This window comes from Prosopis cineraria, unplaced genomic scaffold, assembly GCF_029017545.1.
Source record: "Prosopis cineraria cultivar Desert tree isolate PC_DT_omini unplaced genomic scaffold, ASM2901754v1 PC10, whole genome shotgun sequence".
Classification (NCBI taxonomy): Eukaryota; Viridiplantae; Streptophyta; class Magnoliopsida; order Fabales; family Fabaceae; genus Prosopis; species Prosopis cineraria.
This window is the reverse complement of record NW_026555341.1, coordinates 7,990,014-8,014,119: the sequence shown is the minus strand read 5'-3', so window position 1 is coordinate 8,014,119 and position 24,106 is coordinate 7,990,014. Positions and strand designations below refer to the sequence as shown.

At 32.5% G+C, this 24,106-nt stretch overlaps 2 protein-coding genes across 2 annotated transcripts; both read right to left on the bottom strand.

The window, feature by feature from the left end:
* Positions 1-640: 640 nt before the first annotated feature.
* LOC129321670 (dynamin-related protein 5A) lies at positions 641-8,346 on the bottom strand. The gene is made up of 16 exons (XM_054967522.1): positions 7,955-8,346; positions 6,618-6,681; positions 6,416-6,523; positions 6,088-6,189; positions 5,898-5,948; positions 5,722-5,783; positions 5,322-5,412; positions 4,795-4,859; positions 3,699-3,893; positions 3,464-3,583; positions 3,064-3,134; positions 2,721-2,946; positions 2,145-2,195; positions 1,386-1,614; positions 1,130-1,269; positions 641-965 (listed from the first exon to the last, which is right to left on the bottom strand). The coding sequence occupies exons 1-16, from the start codon at positions 8,081-8,083 to the stop codon at positions 837-839; spliced, it is 1,833 nt and encodes a 610-aa protein (XP_054823497.1). The 5' UTR covers positions 8,084-8,346; the 3' UTR covers positions 641-836.
* Positions 8,347-11,264: 2,918 nt separating this feature from the next.
* On the bottom strand, positions 11,265-15,387 carry LOC129321243 (UDP-glucose 4-epimerase GEPI48). Its single transcript, XM_054966954.1, has 9 exons — positions 15,124-15,387; positions 14,258-14,307; positions 13,993-14,128; positions 13,168-13,269; positions 12,730-12,957; positions 12,486-12,564; positions 12,209-12,291; positions 11,773-11,864; positions 11,265-11,641 (listed from the first exon to the last, which is right to left on the bottom strand). The coding sequence occupies exons 1-9, from the start codon at positions 15,307-15,309 to the stop codon at positions 11,548-11,550; spliced, it is 1,050 nt and encodes a 349-aa protein (XP_054822929.1). The 5' UTR covers positions 15,310-15,387; the 3' UTR covers positions 11,265-11,547.
* Between the last annotated feature and the right edge of the window lie 8,719 nt (positions 15,388-24,106).

Below are 24,106 nucleotides of genomic sequence, written 5' to 3'. Positions count from 1 at the left end.
AGCATAACTTCATAATATAAGCAATATTTTGACTTTTACGTTTCTTAAAACCTAGTCCTCCATAATTTTTTCCTTTGATAATACAATCCCAAGATATTAGGTGAGACTTTTTGGTGTAATTGGAAGAATCTCAGAAAATTGCGAGAACTCTTTTCCAAATCAATTAAGATGTGCAAGAGCACATTTTACACAATATAGCTAAGTAGAGATAGAAGACTAGATTTTGTGAGAATAAATTTCCCAGCCATGTTGAGGAATTGACCCTTCCAATTGCACAAACGCAAATTTGTTTTTCTCATGAGAGGAGCAAAGGTTTTGATCCCCAGGCCTTGCATTCTCACTATTCATTTTTCATTTGATTTTTTTTTTTAATTAAAGAGACAGACTAACACCTTGAAATTATAAATAAAATTAAACCCATAACCTCTTACTTATAAGAGAATTTACATGCCATTAGACTACAAAAGCATTGGATTTTTATAGTTGACTTAATCCCATTATTTTACAAAATTTATAATATTTTCAACAATTGTTTTTCCCCCATCTAAAAGAGCTCTCTCCTCTAGATGATTTTACGCGCGTACAAAATGATCACGCTAATCATACATTGAAAAATGGGGGGTTGCTGAAAAGAATCACGTTGAGGGAGTGAAGACACCTAATAAATGATATATAACCCGGAAAAATAAAATCAGATCTATTATCAGAACAAGACATAGAAGACAATACATTTTTAATAAGTAGAAGACGCACTCTAAATACAACAAAAAATTACACGCTCAACCAACGTGTTATAGAGTCTCTCCATGTATAAACGCAATGCACACGATTCCCATCTACTTGGACCAAGCAACAGCATCTATTTCAGCTTGTGCACTTCTGTATAATTCCAGCCTCTTTGCAAGGGCACTACGCCGTTCCATAATCGCAGGATCCTCATTCAGCAAAGATGATAAACGCTTTTGCTGCCAAGTTTCATTAACGAAGACATGAAAAATTTCAATGTTGGCAAATATAAAAGAAACTAAATGAAAAACTCAACAACATGCTACCAACTGGCCATTTGAGGGAGGGGGGGCTACAACGAGTAATATCCGCCATAAACTCCGTGAGGCAGATTTTTACTCACCTCCAATTTGCCTAGCTCAGTGAAGAAATGATCGAGTAGGCTTCGCTTTGCCTCTCGCACTTGGCAATAGACAACGGACTTGGGAATCGAGTGTCGAAGACTAGCACAGACCATGTTGACATAAGACAAAACTGTCGTCCCTGTTTATAAGAAGAGAGAATAAATAATAAATTTAACGCATTTCACTGTGAGGAAGGTCACACTGGATCAAGCTAGGTGATTTAAATCAAAATTCCTTGAGTTTGACAAGACTTACCAATTCGCCTAAGATATGAATCATTATATCTATCAAAAATTGAATGTGTAGGATTGCCACCCTTGTCAACATCTTGAGGGAGCTTCCTAAAGAAATCAACCGTCAGATAGCCACACTCCATATCAACTAGCTGTAGTGTTGCTTTTTTGCTCTCCTCCCTCATTCTTTCTAGAGACTCAATTGCTGCATTTCCCACCTCAACACGAAGACCAGGATATTGCTTCAAGTCCTGAAAGTCAGATGAATCCCACGTCATTTTGATCGAACAAATTGAAGGGGAAAATACCTACGCATAACTTGACTGTAAAAACAAAACAAAAATATTAGACAACCTCATTTCATAATGAATTATTTCAAATTCCTCTGAGAAAGATCAAACGCATAACATGGGAGGCATGGAAGTTTTGGATCGAAATTTTTCAAAATCCTAATAGCAAAATTTCAATAGCCTCTAGCATATCTTGACAAAATAAACAGTCTATAAAAAGTCAACAAAAACACGGAAAAAGATGTTAAATTGTTAGCGAACATTTTAGCATGCATGAGTTAACCACAGGCCCAAAGAAATCCTGCAACCCAACAATTAGAAACTTAAAGTAATACAAGCCATTTACTTTCCGTGGTACTTGCAGGAAAAACGATTACTCACAGAATAAATTAAGACAAAACCTGAACACCAAGAAGCATAGAAGTTAAGTGAAAAAGTCACAGCAAGAATTACGGAGGAAACAATGAACCCTAGTATCAACAGGAACATACCACAGTCTCATTAATAGATTTGTGAACCAGGTCCTTGAGCAAGGAATGAACCTGAAAGTAAACAATGCGAAGTAACAAATCAGTTGAGCGTGAATAGTGGGAAAAGTCAACACTTTAAGTTGAGTGAAAATATATCAATTATTAAATACATGATAGCTCAAACATGCATTATATGAATATTTTAGCTTTTAACAACATTAAGGTTAAATTTTTGCCTTTAACCAGTGCACAGGCTTTTAACAACACGTATTATATTCACCAGTGCACAGGCTTTTAACAACATTAAGGTTAAATTTTTGCTTTTGGTTAACAAAAGAGACATAAAGCCCTAGAAATTTGAAAATTCAGAAAAAGATAGGGTAGAATCAAACCTACCTATATGGAGAGCCCCGAGCTCTTGTATCCCCAAGAAGGGCCACTTGAGCCAAGGCTCTTTGGCTAAGGTTTTTTTAGATCAATAAAGAGGTCATGTTAAGTTTCAATACAATCCTATGAAAAAAAAATGGACTAGCAACATGGTCATAGACTAACAAGTCTTATAACAAATAGTGTAGACTTTCTTTGATTCACACATACCGCATCAACAGCTGCCTCAGCAGGGCCCCTGATAGTAGTTAGAGAAGACTCAATCAGACGACGGTACCCTTGCTCAGGGGCTATTAAATGAGGCTGGTACCCATCAGCTTCAGTAATAAGTTTCCGTATGTTTTCCATTGAAAGCTGCTTGTCAAACTGCAACCTTTTTAAAGCAGCAGGGAGCTGATTATCAAAGACATGATAAATTTTATCACCTCCAGGCCTCCTGCAGAATGGGATTGACAAAGGTATTGATAAAACAAATAGAGCACAAAAGGTATTGTGAAAGGTAGGAGAAAAGGGCACTACATCACATAAAAAGATGAAAGAATGTAGAACATACACTCCATCAAGATGCTCTTTAAATATTTGATCAAATGAACGGCATATTTCCATGATTGCATACAACTTGCCCTGCATTTCATAAGATATCAGTCATTAGAAAATTCTAGTGTGAGAAGTGAATATCCCAAAAAATTAAGCGCCATGGCATCTTATCAACACAACCATAAATGTTCACAAAAAAAAAAAAGAACACAACTATCATAAATGGGCTAAAAAAACAATTAATAAATAATTGCATATGAACAATTTCTAAGACAGTAACAAAAGTTCCCTCCTTTTTTTTCATTTTTTTTTTTTTTTGCCTGACAGAGAAAGGCAATATCTTTTTTCAGCACCACGATTGCATAAAATGCCCCATGTTTTCTGACACTAATTGAACAACAAAGAGGAAAGCTTACCCCGGCATCAGCTGCAATAGGTTTCCCTAAACGACTCAATTCAGCTTCAAGTTCAGCAACTGTTTTGTTAATGAGAGATTGAATGCCTGGAATTTTTGACTTGATGACAGTCTCCAAATGCTGAAGTATTCAGCATTGTGAATTAATTATTAGAAACCCCAATGGTTAGAATTGAATACAATAAAAAAAAAAGGCATTTAGTCAAACACTAATTGGCAAGGGATTTGTTGGCTACCTTTGACAGCATCTTCGCCAGATGCTCAGAACCCATTCTGTGAGCAAGGTGCTTATATTCAGGGGTATTAGCAAAATACTCACGTTCTCTGCGCCTAGCAGCAATCATGTCAACATTCTTGTTTATATCTTGTTGTGATCGATTGACAACACCAATCCAAGGATACTTCATCCTGTATGCTTTCCCCTCCAATATCTGAAGCAACCAACAAGTTATGTCAAAGAGATCTGTATTATACCAAGTAGCTGGATTTCACAACATAGCTATGAGCAAAGCAGCTATATGTTTTTGCTTTTCTAACCGTGCAGAATGAAAACTAAGGAACTTTAAAGCAGTCGAGACCTAAAATGCAAAAACAATTTCCTTGGCAACAAACCGACACTACTACTGTTGACTATAAATGGTCCTTCAAAAGGAAATGGCCAAGTCTTTCTGAATATCATAAGCCTCGTGCATTTTCAGGCCAAGCATATTCAAGGAAGAAGCATATTGCTAAGGCTGATGGGAATTTAAGCCCAAGTGTCACTGTAAAAGGCCCAAAAGATGCCGTCAGTTATGCAGAGGTGGTTCAAAGGGATGAGTTGGGGGCTGACAAGGATTCCAACGTAGCTAGGGCTGAGTAAGATGACTTTTAGGTTATGTGCAGTGGGATGAGGTCCAGGAAGCTCCTCTTTTGGGAAGGAAAGGCCTGACCACCTGAAAGTTAGGGACTACGGTGCTCTTTTGCTGTTAATATCATTATTTTAGCTTATGTCTGTCCTTACAGGCCTGGTGTTTACCATTAGGAGCGTGTAATTTTGCCACAGTAGCTCTTTGTTCGTTGGGTAAAGTGTAACACCTAACACCTCCACTAATTAAAAATAATAGAAGTTTTACCAGGTTTCCATCAGAATACCAATCACTTAAAGTCCACTAGTATTTACGGTATCCATTAAATGAAGGCTAATCTCAAAATTGGGAACAAGTAGAGCCAATTGTAGAACTACGAAAAATATTTAGACACTTTCCATAGCATATGTACCAGTAGAATAAAGTTCAACTGATACACCAACGCATTACAAGTTGTTCTAGTAGATTTAAGAATTAATCTACTCACATCAGCAGCATCAGTACCCTTATCCATAAGATCAATCTTTGTCAAGACTCCAAATGTCCTCTCCCCTGGAAAAAAATAATAAACCCAGGATTAAAACACGGATAGACTGCTTACTTCAAGTTATTCAATCAACTTGTTCTCATTGATTAGCCACTATTAGTTGGATGGTGGTTATAGCAAGGGAAAATTGCATTAAAGATTAGATCAACCATGGTTCAAGCATAAATTTTGTACATGATAAAGGACCCAATAATTGGGACAGAAAAGTTTATTTAAAATGAAGCATGAAGCATGGCACATAATTGGGTCCCACTTGAGGCCTTAAATTAAAAACTGCGTCTCATCATTGTACTGGAAAAAAAAAACAAAAAAACAAAAATGCTCTCAATGATGCGAACTGTTAGAAATTTAGAATCATAGTAAAGTTCACATTTTTTGCTTAGAGAGCAATGAAAAAACTCATTAAATGAGAGGAACAAGAAGAGTAATCAAAGTATATGGAGGAAAAAAAAAACTATAGAAATCACCTGTAGGATCCACTTCACGGGAAATCTTAATTGCATCAGATGTAGCAAGATCTTGATTGGCTGGTGATATAGCCAAAATCAAGCAATTTGGCTGCAAATTAACAAGAAGAATTGAATTTAAAACATTTACTGCAGGGTAACATCCGTGCAAGCATGAACAATAATTGCTTCACAGCCCAGCAATCTATCCTCAGTTGTCCACAAAATTATGAAATTAAACTCAGCTACTTCTAAATTCTCTATCAACTAGCCAGTTTTGCAATTCCTAGCTACAAATAATCAGACTAAGACATCATATAATGTGAGGTAAGCAAACAAAATGTTATATGCTTCCCAGCAAAGTTTGTACTATAACCATGCTATTTCATGTTAGAAGTTCAAACACTAGAATGGACAGCACCTTCTCTATGTAGGAGCGAACCATATTCTCAATGTCCTGTACAATACTATCAGGTTGACCCTCTGCATAACATATAATAATAAGTAAGCACCTATTCTTTATCATAAAACTTGAGCAATTCTCACGAAGTTGCAGGAAAACCATGGACAATAAATACATGTCAATCTTTTGCTTACCTACAGCTACCTTTGTAAGTCCAGGAAGATCAACAAGTGTCAAGTTAACAACTGCAAAAGTCCAAGATGTCACCAAATTTGAAATCGGTTAAGAAGATTGATTAAAAAAAAAATCTTATGCAATATTACATTTATAGGTATTCTAGTTGGCAGATCATAAGGTATAAAGAACAATGGAATTCATACACACCATTTGGAGAATATATACTAAGATGAATTGGAACACTTGAAATTTGTTTGGTTCGTCCAGTCTCTCTATCAGTTTCATCTTGAATCTCCTTTCTCACAGCAGCTACATAAATTAGATCATCAATAATATGGAGAAATGCCCAAACTTGTGCCAATAAGTTTGTAGTGTTAATAAATCATTCAGAGCTCTAAATAGTGAAACAAGCTTTAATAGCTTAAACTAGCAAACCTGAAGATGAACTTCTCAACAGTCAAAACAATATCGCACAGCACCAAACTAAAGTAATGGCTAATAACAAAGAAATCGAACTTGAGATTGAGGAATTTACCAAAGTCAGTGAACCTTTTCCTTGGGAGATGCAGAAATTCTGCATACTCTCTGCTACCTTCATCAGCCTTGTGAAGCTGTAAGACGAGAGGTCGCCGGGTAACAATCCCTGAAATTTTTTTCATACATTAACTTCCTCCTCCTCATATTTACAAAGACTAGTTAAAGTAAAAGGTGTAGCCAAATGTTATTGCCATAATTACCTGATCCACGGGGTAAGAAATCCTTGCCAACTATGCTCTCCAATACTGAAGACTTTCCAGAGCTCTAAGAGAAGATACAGTGAACATAATTAACCAGGGTTGTATATTTTCACATACAAGGAAGGCATAATCCTTTACCAACATAAAAGATACACATACCCTATATACCAAAAGAAAAACGTAAGCCTTCTTACTTATAAAATAATAGATACACCAATTAAGTGAAAAATCATATTGAACTCAAGAATTATGTACTACTCTAAAGAATTCAGTTAGACAACTAAAATGGTTAATGTGAAGAGACAAATTCATTGATGTGTCCGGTCAAACAGCACTAAACCAGAACTTAAGTGACAATTTCCACCATATCACATGCATGGCAGAATCCAAGCTCTTCTATTCCACTAGATGATGAGATACTAATCTTCATCTGGCAGCAATCATGAAAAACTACAGGTACTGTCTTGAGAAGTTCCTACCAGTATTCAGTCTTCCATGTTTATCAAGAAGCAAATCAACAGGACGAGTGGAAGACCCTCCAATATAAATGGGAGTTCCACGTCTCTCATCGAGCTAACGTGAAACTAATTCTCCTATGCAGGAGGTGTTCTTTATTAAAGTTTTGCCTACCCTTTGGGTATGCTTGGTTGAGGGGAAATGGGTAGGGCAAAAGAACGAGAAAATGGGAAACAACAATTATTTGAACACAACTAAGCATAAATGCAATTCCATTTTGAAACTGCTAGATAGTTTAGACACTGGGTCTAGTATCTTCCATGCTGTGGCTGATGGTGGTTTTCTCTACTACATCTACATGCCCCCCCACCGGCGCGCGCGCGCGAGAGAGAGAGAGAGAGAGAGAGAGAGAGAGATGAGACTAACGTATGTCAGTGTTATTCCAACCTTTCAAACAGTGGCTTCCGCTAAAGAGGGAACAAGATAACCGCTCACTACCAAGGCAAAGCTGGTATCCTTCCCTCCGAAATTATGCCGCTACAAAGGAAATAAAAAGATGTTTGCACTCAAATGTTTGTTATAAATTTATCATCGATCTAAAATTCAAATAAAAATCTCTAAGGATTCAATCAAAGCTTGACCATCAAATACACAATAACATAAAATCACGATCCCTACAGGATTTTGCCAAACGAGAAAGAGCCACACCAACATGTGAAATGCAAATGAAAAAAAGGAAATAGACCAATATATATTACCAAAATAAATAAATAGATATCTAATCCAAGGGAAGCTTAATCTTGATTCAAAACATCAGGAGATAAAATCCAATCAACAGAAAGAAAACAAGAGCGGAACAAAAATAGCAGGATCAAGCCAACCTGGCCGCCGACAACAGCAATAGCAGGGAGGGCGTCCCAGAGAGTAGGCAGTGCACTACCTTCACCGTGGTCACCTAAAGCTGTACAAGCTCTCTGGATTTTGTTCACCAAAGAAATTAGATTCTCCATCGGAATTGTCGGAGAGAAAGGAGATGAAGAAGAAAGAGAAGAGAAAGTCCAAAAGATTGTAGCTTGGATCTGACGAACTAATCACCAAACTGATAGAGATCTGCGCTCGAGAGGGAGAGAGATGTAGAGAGAGAAAGCTAACGCTGTGTGGGTTTGAACTTTGAAGGGGGAGAGCGCGTATGGCTATAGAAGCGTTTTGAAACGACGGGACCCAACCAGAGCCGGCCACCACCCTTCTACTGGAAAGAAAGACTCGCACTTACCTTTGTAAACTTGAACTTGAATGCCGGGTCATTATGCTTCAAGTTTTCAACTCGCGAGATTTTCGTTGACGTGTCTTCTTTTTTTTATTATTATTATTTTTTTTTCACCTGTTCAAGCTCAGCACTGATTAATAACTTCACAAAAAAAAACAAAAGATCAAATTCATTAGCGTAAATTAGTAAAACGAAATGCATAAAAAGTCCAAATCAGTCAAGGTTAATTTGGGCACCGAGTATTACATATTACGGTAAAAAGGTAAAAATTATCAGTCGCAGGCACCTAATATCTTAAAATGAAAAAAAGGATAAAAATATCATACACATAACGTTACATAAATAGGTGCAAAATTAACAAAATCATTAATTTTAACCGTTAAATGCTGACGTACATGTCACGTGTCAATTTTTATTAACATGGATTAATAAAGGAGCAAAAATACCCATGAAGTTATCAGCCAAAAGCAAAAATACTTACGAAATCATAGGTAAGGAGCAAAAATACGCGTAATGTTACCAGAGTTGGTGCAAAAATAAACAATCCATTCAATTTTTTAAATGTTGATTGTTTAGCTAACAGCTAAACAAAAGTTGATTATTTTTTCATTGATGTAAATAAAAAATATTCTTATACGAAATTCTCTAGAAATTAATCAGTTATTATATGAATATCATGTGAGAAAATGTCATTTTGATTGAATATCAAATTAAATTGTTTATTTCTTTCCAACACTAGTGAAAACCATTTAAAATTTTTGAATCTATCATGAATGCAATTATTTAAGGTTGCTTAAGCTGAATGTGCTCAGCCTCAATTTTCGATTTTATATAACCTATCTCACCATGCTAAACCTCAGGTTTTGTGGACAAGAAAAATGAGTGAAGAGGGAGAAAGAAAGGGGTCGAGATACATGGCGATGGAAATAAACATGTGACATTAATTTTAACAGATTAATCACTATTACACTTAATAAAGTAATATTATAGGTACTTATACGATGATAGATCAACATTTGTAAAAATTCATCTAAGAATATTTTTTTCTACATCAATACAAAAATAATCAATTTCTGTTTGGATGTCAGCTAAAAAGTCAACACTTAAGAAATTGAATGGATTGGTCACTTTTGCACCTACTTGGTAATGTTACGGATATTTTTTCTCTAGGCTTACGATTCATGGGTGTTTTTACTCTTAATCAATGACCCTGTGAATATTTTTGCCTATTTAATAATCTACGTCAACAAAGACTGACATGTGACATGCATAGTCAACGTTTAACAATCAAAGTTAATAGCATTAGGTCAGATTTAATAATCTGATTACTTTTGCACATACTCATATAATGTTATCAGTGTTTTTATCCTTTTCTTTACTCTAAAATGCTGGATATCCATGACTGATCACTTTGTGAGTTTTTTTACCTCTTCTCCCTACATGTTACTACAATAAGAAAGCATTAGACAAGAGTGACAACAACATCATCACGAGCTAAATGAACTATTATAAAAGCTACATTCAACTTGAGCCCGTTTACTTTGATGATTGTATCGGTTTGAGAAAAGCTCTATTCTATTAACTACATAATCCAGCATTTAAAAAGAAAGGTGAAATAATATATCTTAAATCATTTATACCAAGGTGATAAAGAGAGGCACCCTAAAATAACTGGCACAACTGAAAAGTTAACATCAATCCGATTTTTTTTTTCCCAACTTATCACTTATATTAAAAGTTTTTATAATATATATAAATGCAGGTTGGACATATAAACATGGAGAAAAAAAAAAACAAGACAACTAACAAATAGCAACAACAAGCCCATCGCTCAAACCTCTCTCCTTTCATTTTCAATTTTTTTTTTTTTTGTGAGATAGAATTTTGATTTTAAATCTTTAAGGTGGTAATTTTTAGCGTTTCACGCTAATGTTTCTTAGCCTGATGGATTATTGTTTGGACTCTTTTTTAACCGATGGCATAGTATTGTTATTTGAATTTAAGATGACTCTGTTCTTTTAACCATACTTGGAATGATTAATTCAAGACAAAATAAACAAAGCATATGCTTTTGTCTATAGCTTTGATTTTGCACCTTTTTTGTGATGGAAAACTGAACTTCATTAACAGAAACTATTTACAAAGGTGGACAAAAAAAATCATCTAAACCTCTCATCAACCTTGCCTTTTGTTTAAAAGGAACAAGGACTAAACTAAAGTTGCTTTTCAGCTTTTAGTTAACATATTAAAACTTCAAAATAGAAAAAATAATTGATGATTTGCGTTTAATTACAATTAAAATTAGAATAAAGATGAATTTTAAATTTTGAAAGATGCATTTTAAATAAAACAATGAAATAATTCAATATTTATTCAATGCAAAAAAAAAAATTGAGCTTATTACTACATCCAAACCTATTTAAAAACGAAGAAGTCATGATGAGTATTGAGTGTGGGCTAGTTGGATTGAAATCAGACCCAGGTTTTCAAACATAATTATCTGTACGGTGGACTGAATATTGAATTTGGGCTTTGTGCCCATCAAAGTATAGAATTAACGAAATTCAATCAGGACCCAACCATTAAATTTTTCAACCAACTCAACGATTCATTCTTAGTCAAAAAAAAAAACAAAGAACTCAATGATCCATTCGGCTTTCAAACCATTGGATTACCGAGCGTTCGCCATTTCTGTTATTTTTCATCTGCAAATCAATTTCTTAGTAGCAACTAGGTTCCATCTCAATTGCGCTAACTTCAAAGAATAATTTCATGAATGATCACTTCATTATTGAGAACTTAACAAGTATGAGAATCCTTGATTATGACGCATCTTACGTTAAGAAAAAAACAGAGAAAATTGAAGGAAGTGAATGGCCAAGACAGAGATCTAACCAAAAACACTGGTCATGACGCTGGCAGTATGAATGGAGCTGTTAGTGATATTCTATATATAAAAATGTTGTTCAGATATACAGGTGTTCTATATGAGCTACCTCACTAAATGACCCCTGCAAAAAAGAACCTAAAAAAGCTTTAATTACAGTAAACCACTACTTTTTTTTTTCATGTAGCTAGAAATAATAATAATAAGAATATGCCAGCTTTAAATTACAAAAAGAGCCAAGGGATTTCCTAAATTCATATATAGCCTATGGTGTGACAGGATTCACAAAAGGGAAAACAAAGAATATATATTAAACAAAGTTAATTGGGGGACTCCTGTGATTCATAACCGAAAGGATTTTGGCTAGCCCAGTTCCATTGATCACGGCACATCTCTTCAATGCCAAATTTTGCCCTGTGAGGAAAACAACGTTGTGAGAATTTGAAAAGAATGAAGTGAGAGCTAAAGATCAGTTCTCTAACAGGAAATTTTCAAACGAGAAAAATACGAAGATACTACTAATTTGATGTTAAGCCAAGACATACTTCCACTTAAGTTCCCTTTCTGCTTTTTCTGTAGATGCATAAACAATTTCAGCGTCACCAGGTCTTCGGCCAGCCATCACAAGTGGAATTTTCTGAAAGATAGCAACACAAGTTAATGAGATATGGAATACGAAGGTTCAAGATGCAAGTTTCAGAGATGGAGAAAAACTTGTTTTTGTTCATAATTCCAACATGAAATTGAATTGGCCTTGAACATGAAAATCAAAACTAAAGATTATTTGGAAAGAATTACATAATACGCCATTTTGGGACAAAACACGAACAGCAAGATGACTCGGTGACTGAATTCTCAGCAAAATAGAAAAACTCACCATGAATATAGCAAAGGAGTGTTTTGAAAACAAACAAAAATGACAGTAAGGGCTACAGTGCATTAACAAACAAATTATTAGTAATAGAATTATTAGTCTACTACCTTTCCAGAGGCCTTTTCAAAAGCTCTAACCATCTCAAAAACTGAAGTTCCCTTTCCTGTTCCCAGGTTGTACACCTCACAACCTGCATGCAGCACAAAAATTAATGTACTGAAATTTTGTTGTCAACGATACTTTATAACCACAAACTATAAAAAAATAAAAAGAGAGAACAATAAAATAGATCATTAGCCTATAGAATTAAGCATTGCTGCTGCCAGAGAATGTACAATCTGGTGAGTGAACGAATTCTTAGATGACATAAATTTGGAGTAATACCTATATCAGAATCATTTAGTTTACTCAATGCAGCAATATGCCCATCAGCTAAATCAACAACATGAATGTAATCACGAACCTGAGAAGAAAGAAAACAATCATTCAATTAGATACTATATGAATACATGAAGAATTAGATCCATGGTCAAAACAGGAAGACAATGAGTTAGAACTTCAGTAAAACATCATGCAATTTTTCAAGGGAAAAAAAAATCAATGACAAGACAACAGAGTCAGAACATACACCAGTGCCATCAACTGTATTATAATCATTCCCAAAAACAGTCAGGGCAGGGCGTCTGCCAACAGCTACTTGCTGAACAAATGGCATGAGATTGTTTGGAATTCCCCGAGGATCCTCACCAATATTACCACTCTGATGTGCACCAACAGGGTTGAAGTATCTCAACAATATCATTTTCCATTCAGGATCTGCATGGTAGACATCCCGGCAAATATCCTCGATGATCAGCTGAAAACAGAAACTTTATCAGATCTCATTACTAAATTACAAGACAACCATCACAATGATTTAGTCACCAAAACACATAAAACATTTGGTGAAAAACATTCTTTCAGTAAAGTAACAAGATGCAAATCAAAATTGTATTGTTCATGCAAGGCCACTTCCCCCCACTTTCAATTTCCAAAAAAAATACAAAAACAAGTTTCCTACTCATACCTTGGTTCTCCCATATGGGTTCATTGCAGAGAGAGGGAACTCTTCTGTACATGGAACCTCCTTTGGCCAACCATATACAGTAGCTGAAGAGGAGAATACGAGCTGAAATCAATTCAGAAGTAGGAGTTCAGTCTAATCAGCAGACTACACAATAAGGCAACATAATATATAAGCAATTTTCACAAGACAATAGGGTTGAAACACAATGAAGGAATTAAAATAAGCGTAATCAAAACACCATCCCAAAATAGCTTGATGACAATGTCTTCTACTCAACCGTTGCAAAACTGAGGAGTAACTGAATGGCTTGATAGTTTAACACTCAATTTTCGGATTGACCCATTCAACCTATTCAATGACCATTAAGAAGAACTTTATTTTCAGATTGACCTCATTCCTGTAGGAGGAATACATATAAGCAGCTAGAAATTTTTTAACCTCCTCTTTTATCTGATTGGAAAAACTGAAGGGGACCAAGTCCCATATTCATATTTCAATATGTTTGCTAACCGGAAATATCAAGACAAGACAAAGAAATTTAAAACATTCATGCAAAATCAAGTATTGGTATTGCATAACAATACAATCAATTGAAGGAAGCATCCCGTAAAAGCTATACAATCATAAGAGAAGCAGTTGCATAAATAAAAGCAGCAACAGTATGGAAGAATTTTAGCCATTAAGTCAACTGAGTTAGTTCATAGATGTATGAGCTAATCACTTCAATCAGACTTGGTATATTTCGCAATAAGACGGAATTTCATAAACAAAAACTATTGAAAAACACTGCAATGAGGTCAACCAAAAAAATTAAAGCAAAATTACCTTCTTGCAATTATGGGCAGCCATTACTTCCAACAGAGTAATTGTACCAATCAGATTGTTGTTATAGTAGAGTAATGGTTTCTGCACACTTTCTCCTACAGCTTTCAGCCCAGCAAAATGTATAACAGCATCAAATCTACGGAGAAAGATAGAGATAAGAAACAGCTAGAGGTGATGGGGTGAAAGCGTAAATAGACATTATGCATCAAGCAGAACCAAAATTGTAATTTTGAACAAAATTTTCCGTCATTAGCCTAGTCCTTACTGTGTAGCAGAAAAAATTAGCTCAAGAGCAGCTCTGTCCCGGAGGTCTACCTATAATGGATAAAAAGAACAATAGCAATAGGTCAAAAGTTCAAACTTAAATATAAGACATGCAAGAGTTTGTCTGGACAATAAGATGTAAAAATAAACAATTTAAGTATATTATAGTCATGTTTAGAACTGCCAGATTTAGACATGTCCGAGTGGGGAAAATTTACAATTAACATTCGTTATTTCAGAACCACTTAAGCAGAGTAAATAACTTAGCAGATAGAAAATGGACTAGATGTTAAAAAAAGGTTAGCTTTTATCACAAAAAAGAAAAAGGAAAAAAAGACGTTAGCGCCATTCAGTTTAGAACTCGGCCAAGCTTGAGCTAATTGCAAAGCGGATGAAGTCAACAAATTGGATGCGAGAGAAGAAAATTATCAGAAGCGGCTGTATTAAAATTAATTTAATCACGGTAAAGAAAGCAATAAAAAATATTTGGATCCAGAACGGGAAGAAAGCATTCGCTCTCCAAACTCACAACAGATCAAAAGGCACTCCGAAATGATAAAGCCAGGAACTGTGGGGAAAATATAACTTCGACGGGCCGACATATCTTTATCAGTCACAGAAAGAACTAAAGCACAAAACTTTTGGCTTTTGGACCAACGGTAATCACAAGATGTGAAGAGCGCAATCCAATTGAACCAATTTAATCAAATCCAATCTAAACATTCAAAATTACAGCGAGAAGCGTGAAGTGGCAGACCTAAATCAAGAATTAAAAGCCTTAGCTCATAAGTAAAACGCATAAGATGCCGAGAAGGCCATGCAAGGAAATCAAGCAAAAGGAATGAGTAAAGAAACAAGAGTAGAAACCTTGTGAAATGAGAGATTATCCCCGAATTCAGCGGCGAGTTCTCTGACTCTGTGGATGGCAATTTCAGAAGAATTGTCGAGATTGTCGACGACGACAGCCTTATAGCCGCCAAGCAGGAGCTGAAGAACAGTGTGGCTGCCAATGTAACCGGCTCCGCCGGTAACAAGAACAGTGTTGGTCGCCATAATAGAAGGTGAACTGCAACGGAAAGGAGAGAGGGATAACGAAGATGAAAGAAATGATGGCTTTGAAATCACAACAGGAGGTGGAAAGGGAGGGGAAGTTATATATAGGTGGCGAAGTTGAAGACGCGCGAGCACATTTTCGGAGAAGGCGAGAATTATGTGACACGTTCATAAAGGTAAAAGATAAAAAAAATTATAAAAAAGGAAATAACTTTAATTAAAATTGGAATTTAACGCTTTTGTAAATATTTATATTTTTTTGGAGAGGGCAACAGATCAGCCACGTGGATTTCCAGTGCGTCCACTTCCCATATGGCGCGGGACTCTCTTTCTTCCTTTGCTTCCAATCCAGCACGTTGGGTATCCATGTCAATCAATACTTCTCTTAGTCACTTTTAATATATTTTAAAATATTTTAAAAAAATATAATTTTAAATCTCTATATTTTATTTCAATTTTATTATAAATTTATATATTTTTTTAATATTTTAAATTCTTACATTTTTTTTATTTACACCTTAGGTCAGCGTTATAAAGATTTAAGGTGCAAATTAACAAAAATAAAAAGATTTAAAACATAAAAAAATATAAAAACTTATAATAAAATTTAAATACCTAAAATTGTATTTTCTTATATTTTATCAATGCATAAAAATATTTAAATTTTATTAATTTTATCTAAAAATTTAATAAATTTTTAATTTTATCTTTATTAAATATAAATATTTTAATAATATATTTTCTCTATCTATTATTTAATGAAAGATAAAAAATTAAATGTGTGATAAACATCTAATGAAATGGCTTATGGAAGAAAATTATTTTCTTTCTATCATGTAAAATTGTAAATAGAACAAAGGAGAGGTATTTATTCTACATCATTCATCTGCATTAATTTTTTATGTTATATTATTAATTTCTTCATGAATAGGCATTATTCCGCAACAGGCGCATAATTTTCTTCAAGAGTAAGTCCGGGTAAATCACTTTTTAATATTTGAATGATGTATTACTTAAATTTAAGTTCACGTTTAATTAATGTGAAATCTGTTAATATTTTTGGCCAAAAAATATGATAATTTATCAATGAAGAGACGTATCAGCTTTTGCTTAAATTCCGTGAAATTTTCATATATTTTTGGGTTTAAAAACATGAAACGTATTTGATTTTAACTATCAGCTTCTTGACATTAAATTAATATTTAATGAATAAATATAATAATAAAAGTAAGGTCATTTATTATAAAAAAGAACTATTTTCAGGTCTTGAAAATAAAATCATACAATTATTTTTTTAAATGTCTGCGTTAAATTAAACATCTCTCGTTGGGATACTTAAATTTCATTTAGTGTTAAAAAATAAGTTTTTTTGTTTTTAAATAAATTACTCCTCCAGAGATAATTTAAAAAAATAAAGTTTAATTAATAATTTTTTTTAATTTTACCCTTGAGTAAAGAGAAAATTGAAATAATATTACATGTTATGATTAAATATGTAAGGATATTTTTTAAAATTTGTAATTTTATTCTGAAAAGATAAGTTTGTAAAATGATATTATTTTGTTTTATTGATATAACTAATCTTTTCTTAAATTATAATAATTATTTTTTAATTTTATTAAAATTATGAATATAATAATTATATATTTTTACTTTTTTAGGTCAAAAATATATTTATTATTTTATTCATTTTAAAAACATTTTGGCTACTGCCGCGTGTCTCAAAATCTAGAAGAATTGTTTTTACTCTTTAGCTGTCCCCAATATAATTAAGCTGATCATCAATCAATTAATTATTCCTAAGTTATAAGATAAGGTGAGATAAGATTAAACATACTAATAAAATATAAGAATGATGTTTTATAAATTCTAATTTTGCAAAAATAAAACTATATATTTTTAAAAATACCACTATATAGTTAGTAATTACTTTCTAATCCTATTTATAAGTTATTCCTAACATATTTTATCGGTACTTAAGAAAATTTTAAATCTCATTAATTTTTTTAAAAAAATTTAATAAATTTTTAACTTTATCTTTGTTAAATATATATATTTTAATAATATTTTTTTTTTCAAACATTCAATTGAGGATAACAAATAAAAATTTAATAAAATTACTTATAAATAAGATAAAAAATTTGTTCTCTCTAGACTCTGTAAAAAAGACTATAAAACATACTTTACAGTATCATTTTAATTATTTTTCTGCTTGAAAGATAATATTTTTAATATTAAAAAAATTATTAACAAAATCTTATTTTTTTCAAATTATATTATATTTCAGAGCAACAAATTTTTTTAAAATTTATCTTATAATTTAAAATAAAAAAATTAATATTTAATAAGAGACTCTCGAATTCTCTACAAGCTACTATAAAACCGTTGTTTTTTGTGGCTTGGGAAGAGTGCCACGAGTCGAGGAGTACGGTAATACTTTGGACTTGAGATCACGAGAGCACTGCTTCGTGAATTATGTGATACAAATCCCAATCCAATGATTGGATTATTATAAAAACAAAAAACAAATATCGGGTGTAAGTTTTGTTTGTTAGCTATGCTGTTATTATAAAATGCAACTAACCAACGGTGTCTATATTTAATCAAATTAGTGTTCAATTACAAATTACAAGTATATTTTTTTAGCATTGGAATCATAATTGATTCTTTCCTTTTATATTTATTAAATAAATTAAAAAATACGCAGCTGCTCTAGACGGCACATTTCCTCACCTAAATATGATTATTTGATTCTTTTCTATGAGATGTTACTGAACTCATTGATTATATTTAACAAACGTTACATGTTTATCAAATTTATTCCCACAATCTTTCTGTTTTAAGATTAAAATAAATCACCACAGCACTTTTAAAATATAATTAATAATTCCCGATTTAACATATTTAATTTTAGACACATGTGCTCCCTCGTGCAAAAGAAATATACAGTGCTAGCCTTGGAATCTTTGTATGTTTTTGTTACAGTAAAATCAATATTTATCAGGAGAGGTGTCCATATTTATATCTGAACTTACCTTAAACAGAATTGCTTCTAATAAAAAATATCTTTGGATAATTAAAAATGCAAAAATAAACAGTTTTGTTTTGAGCCGCAGTTCGATGTGTTTAATAAATTAATCAAAATTAAAGTAAATAGTCATGAAAACTAAACAAAAGCTCTGTCAATATAAAGTCCCTTTTGAATTGCTTCTTAAGAGAAAATTTAAGTAGAAAAGAAGAACAAGAAGAACTCACCATTAAGTAGTTGGTAAATACTTCTGCAATCATCAACAAGCGCTTGTGGTTCATCTAATTAGAAATTGTACTGGCTTAATAAAAAAAAATCTCAAATTTGGGCCCAAGCATGCAACTATGTTAATTAAATCTCTGTCGAGAGAACTTAGCACCCTTGTAATCTGAGCTGACTCGATCTTAAATATTTAGAGGAGGATAATTAATTTTCGTTATTGATAAACTTACTTTTTATACCTAGAGCCAATAATATGAGTTGAGCTTGCCAATCTATGAAAAAATTACAAATTAGATTGAACAAAATAGGTTCAATTATATGCAGGGCGGGCCAAAATCGCCCCGCATAACTTAAACCAATAGTGGGCTAACCCGCTAGTTGGCAGGTTAGCCCGTTTATATTTTTTCTTAAATAAACAACAAAATAAGTAAATTATATTAAATTTAAGATAAAACATTCAAAGCAAGCATGCTTGAAATTGTTATTTAAGCACTTGATACTTTTACATTTATTTAATTTAAGTTTAAATTATGGTAAAAACAATAAAAATACATTGCTCATACATTTACATTTAAGTTGCGGCATAATATAATCTAAATGCAATCAAGATAAGATTGAATAAAATATTTTATTATACTCTGCTTGATTCATATAATAATTTATTTAAATTATCTTGTTTGTAAAATAGTGCTACCCAAGCCAGTAAATAAAAAAAAGCTTAGCTGCCCTTTTTATTTATAAAATTAAACATATTTATGAAATGCTAACCATATATTATATTATCATCTTAATTTGAATATAAAAAGAAAAAAATGGATACAGAGATATTAGAACATATTTAATAATTAGGATTTAACTTATCATTATTTAAAAAAAAGAATTGATATTTTAAATTGAGGCATCAATTTTATAGCAAAAATGCCAAAACAATATTAAGAGAAAAGGAGATAGATAAAGCATTTTTATTAGTTTATATATGTATAATATTCATCAATCATATACAAAACTAGAGAAGGAAAGGATCACAAAATTAAATTAGTTTATATTTAAGTAGTGATATTAGTAGGTCTTAAATAGAAAGACTTTTATTGTTATTTGGATAATTAATTTTTAGGGAGAATATATGATTTTTTTACAATGAAAAAAATAATAAAAAAAATAAATTCATAATTTTTAAAACTTAAAAAAATTATAAAAAAATATTTTTTTTACTTGTGAGTTAATTTGCTAACCCACCAACTTGCTACAGATTGGTAGAATTCAACCTGCAAAAAATGCGAGACATGCCAACTTATCTTGCCAAACTTGCAATCCGCTGTGAGTTGATTTATATTATCAATTCTATTTATATTTAAAAAAATGCCATTGTTGCCCTGTGAAAGTATAAATGCAGCCGTGTATGGCGCAAGAGCACAGTAAACAAATGGATATCCATGAACGCACTCTTTGGAGACAAGTCTTTCCACAAATTTCTCCACAACTTTCTATGCAAGCTTTGGCAAGAAAAAAGCAATAATTATTTAATATGATAACTATGATACCGCAATTATAGAGATGCATATCATGCCGTTTTTCATGCACCGTTTGATCAAAAGCGGCCCGTCTCATGTGTTGTTGTCTTCCACACCAAACATCGTCTTACGTCATTCTCGGTTCCCGAATCTTCAGGACTTGTACCTTTACATTCCCACCATTTTCCCACGATTGATAGGAACTCCGTTTATTGTTTCAGTAGCATTATATCAAGATGAATCAAGGGGCGTGTGAGATTTTGCTTGATTCTGTGTGGATTGGATCGGAAGTAGAAATATTGAGAAAAAGAAAATGGCCACGAAAATTAATGATGACAGGTGGCTACTGGCCCGGGATATGTATTGTATACTTGCCGCCCATAAAGGCTATATGGGTCTAGAAAACTTAAAAATTTATTAGGTCCGTAATTTTGACTTGTGAAGAAGTTGGAATTGAAGTCAGTGTCGCATTCCGTAAGCAACGTCAAATAGTATTATTTGACTTTGCGTGGGTGACTAGCCAAACAGAACACGCTTTTATCTTCAAGAATATGAAAATATATGTAGTTTCACCGCCCAAATGGGATTTCAACCTGAGTTTCACGGATATATTATTTTTGTTTACTTGGCCTTTCCTTTATCTATTCCCGTCCAATAATTCTTTGCCCTTTCAAATGTAACAGGTCCTTTTTAATCGGAGGTAAATAGGTAATTATGTTTGATTTACAGTCAATTGTGAAATATGGACATATATCTTAACTGAAACTTGAATCTTAATTTACTATATGGTGAATAATTGACATTTTTTTATTAAATTCAATGCCTATTGATATAGTACCCTTTTTTATTTCTAAGGACACAACCTGTCCCAAATGTTGAGATGGGTTGTATTGATTATATGACGCTATTGTATTTTATCATTAATCAAATTCTTAATAATCTTGTTAATTAAGAGGACTTGTTCAATAACTCGTGTGAATGTTTTTTTTAATTTTTTTCTATCCCTCTTAGTAAAGCTCAATGACGAATGCAGAAACCTAAGTCAATGAAGATATAAATTATATAAAATGTAAAAATAATTAAAAAAATAAATATTTGCATACTTTGCAAATTTTCTCCTCATGAATTCATGTTTTGAAACAATTAAATGATCAACACATTGTCAAAAAAGGAGAAATTTGGGACTTGGGACCACGCTAAGCAGTGACAAAAATTTCTTGCTTCTCCGTCTCCTTCAACTTGTTTTATGGAGCTCACTCTCAATTTCTCACACTCTCGCTCCATTTACCTTGTCTCTCATCTTAAACTTTATTTTTTAGCAGATGGTTTCTCTATCTTCTTGTCTGTTGATTTTCTTTTGATCTTTGTATACTTTAAAATTTTAAATTTTATTTTTATTAGAGATATTTATTATTTAGTTTGACTTTAGTTTTGTAAAATATTAAAAAAATTATAATTATTATTATAGTTAAAAGTAATTTAAATTTAAATATAATGAATTTTAAATTAAAATCCATTAGGTTTAGATGAGATGTAAAAAACCCAATCAGTTTCGAACTCAAATATGCTTTAGTTTGAGCCTAGTGGGTTTAAAATTATAACGGCAATGGAGCAAATTTTTAAAACTCCTATTTCCTCCTTATAATTTTCCCCAAGTTAGGGGACACTTGTCCATCCTCGAGTATATGTAAGACTGCTTGATATTACTTATTCTACTTTTTTCACACGTGCTTCTCTCGCAATTATTTTTGGTACATATTTAAATCATTTCAAACAATTTTTTTATCAGTTTCTCTTCAACAGATGTCACTTTCAGCTTTTCTCATTATATTTTATCCTTTTGTGTATACTAACACATTCTTATCAATATTATCATCTTAGCTACTTCAATGTTATAGTCCGGTAGTCGTTTTAAATTTGATTTCAACGGAATCAATGCTAAGTGAAAGCATGAGAGTTGGAGAAGATTACTCCATTACTGCATTACATGCCTCAAAAATCCTGTATTTCTTAAATTCTAATGGAAAGAGGTGGCTCTATTTATTGGTGATACTTCACAAAATATTGCTCTTAGAAAAAAATTTCACGTGCCTAAGCTAAAAAAAAAAAAAACCACGCTCCTAAATTTATGCTCTCTTCAATAATCATCAATAATACTATCAATTCGACGATGAAGAGAGAGAATGAATATACATATGTTAAAAATGAAAGAATTATAATCAATTTGATTTGCAAATATAAGATCTAATAATTTATTATTAGGAATTGGAGTGACAATGTCCAATTACAATGAGCCAGCTGCCTACTCCTATCTTGACTTGAATGATCTCCATTAATTTAACGCATAAACAGTGCTAATGAGAAGCTGACACGATGTGACATGACCCTGTGTGGCCACTGGACCGTCAATGAATGAAGAGGATGAGTCATATGTGAATGCAGCCTTTTGTTGACAAGTCATGCAAAGCCCCAAAAAGAGAGAGGAAACAAACTTCCATAACCAACCAAATCCAATTTCTCTTCTTCAGAGCAAAACAAATAGAAACTACGACCACAACCGACCCCTAAAAGCTGCCCCACCCAATTGTCACAACATGGCAATCCAATTTCATTTTACTTTCTCACTGTTCAACTTTTTTATTTAACCACAGAAGCCTGTGCTTAAAAAAAGTGGCAACAACTTAATCAGCAATTTTAAATTTGAGCTTTGAAATGCAGTAATGTTATAACTCAATGATAAAGCCTTCAACTAGAAAAGATTTTACAATGTTTGATTTTAATTAATCTAGATCCCTGTCAAAAAAATTTTCAATTCAATGTAGGGCAAGTTTAGAATATCAAATGCATGAGCAATAAAAAAGTATCTTGTGTGTTTTTTTGTGTCCGTTGAGTACGTGGATTTATAAGAGTCGGGGTTTGAAATCCATGAAGGTAAAAGATGGATCAATTAATCTAAAAAATATTAATAGAATGAGTCGTATTTATTTTCACCCGTGAATTTACCTGCGCTAACCTTCAATCCATCCTTTTGGTGACGGGAACATTTCACTCCATTTTGTGTTAGTTTATCAAAAAATTATTTCTTCAATTAAAAAATATAAAATATTTTCATTTAATTGAATCTCACTTTTTAATAAAATAGTTACCTACTTTCAAACCAACTCTTTTTTTTATATTTACTCTTATTAAACACCTTATAATAAATATAAAGTCACTATTATTAATAGGAGTACTTTTGAAAAAATAATGATTATATTTTAAAAGACTTATATTTTTAAACATTTAATTCTTCAAAAAATATTTTATATTTTTAAATGGGGGGAGTATCATTTGATTTCTGATGCTTAAAAGACCTTTTTGAAATATAATATGTTGAAATAATAAATAATATTTATATTAAAAAACTTTCAAAGCTGTTGCATTTCTCATAGACTGTTAACTGCATAATTCACTTGCTAGACTCTGTGTAACACGAGGCCTGAGAGCGAGATGTGATTGAGCTCAAAGTTCAAGTTACCCTCCCCAGCATCTTCTGATTTTAGATTCACTCAATATATCATTCACTTGAAATAATTTAAACTCGACTAGTGACGGTTGTCCTAAGAGTATCCCCAAAAAAAAAAAAAAGTGGTTGAAAAAATTGTACGTAAAAACCTGTAAAAAATATCATACACAGACAATGGCTAATATAAAATAAAGTTTTGTTTGTTAAAATAAAAATATAAATTTATTTCTTTCTCAAATGATGATTGTTATTAGTTTTTATTTATGAATAATATTCTAAACATGTCCTTAGATGCCATTCCAAAATCATTCACCCATCACTCAATAAATCTTTTCTTTCCAAGTTTTTATTTTAATCAAAGTTTTAAATTGATTGGTTGAAGATACAGTGAGGCGAGGACGAAAGAATTATTAGAGACAGAGAAGAAGGTGTGGATCAATTCCACCTGTCAAACAGCAATAGATTCTGGGAGAACATGTTTGACCCTTGAGGAGTTTGATAAACACCCACTCCACCGACATGTAACGAAAC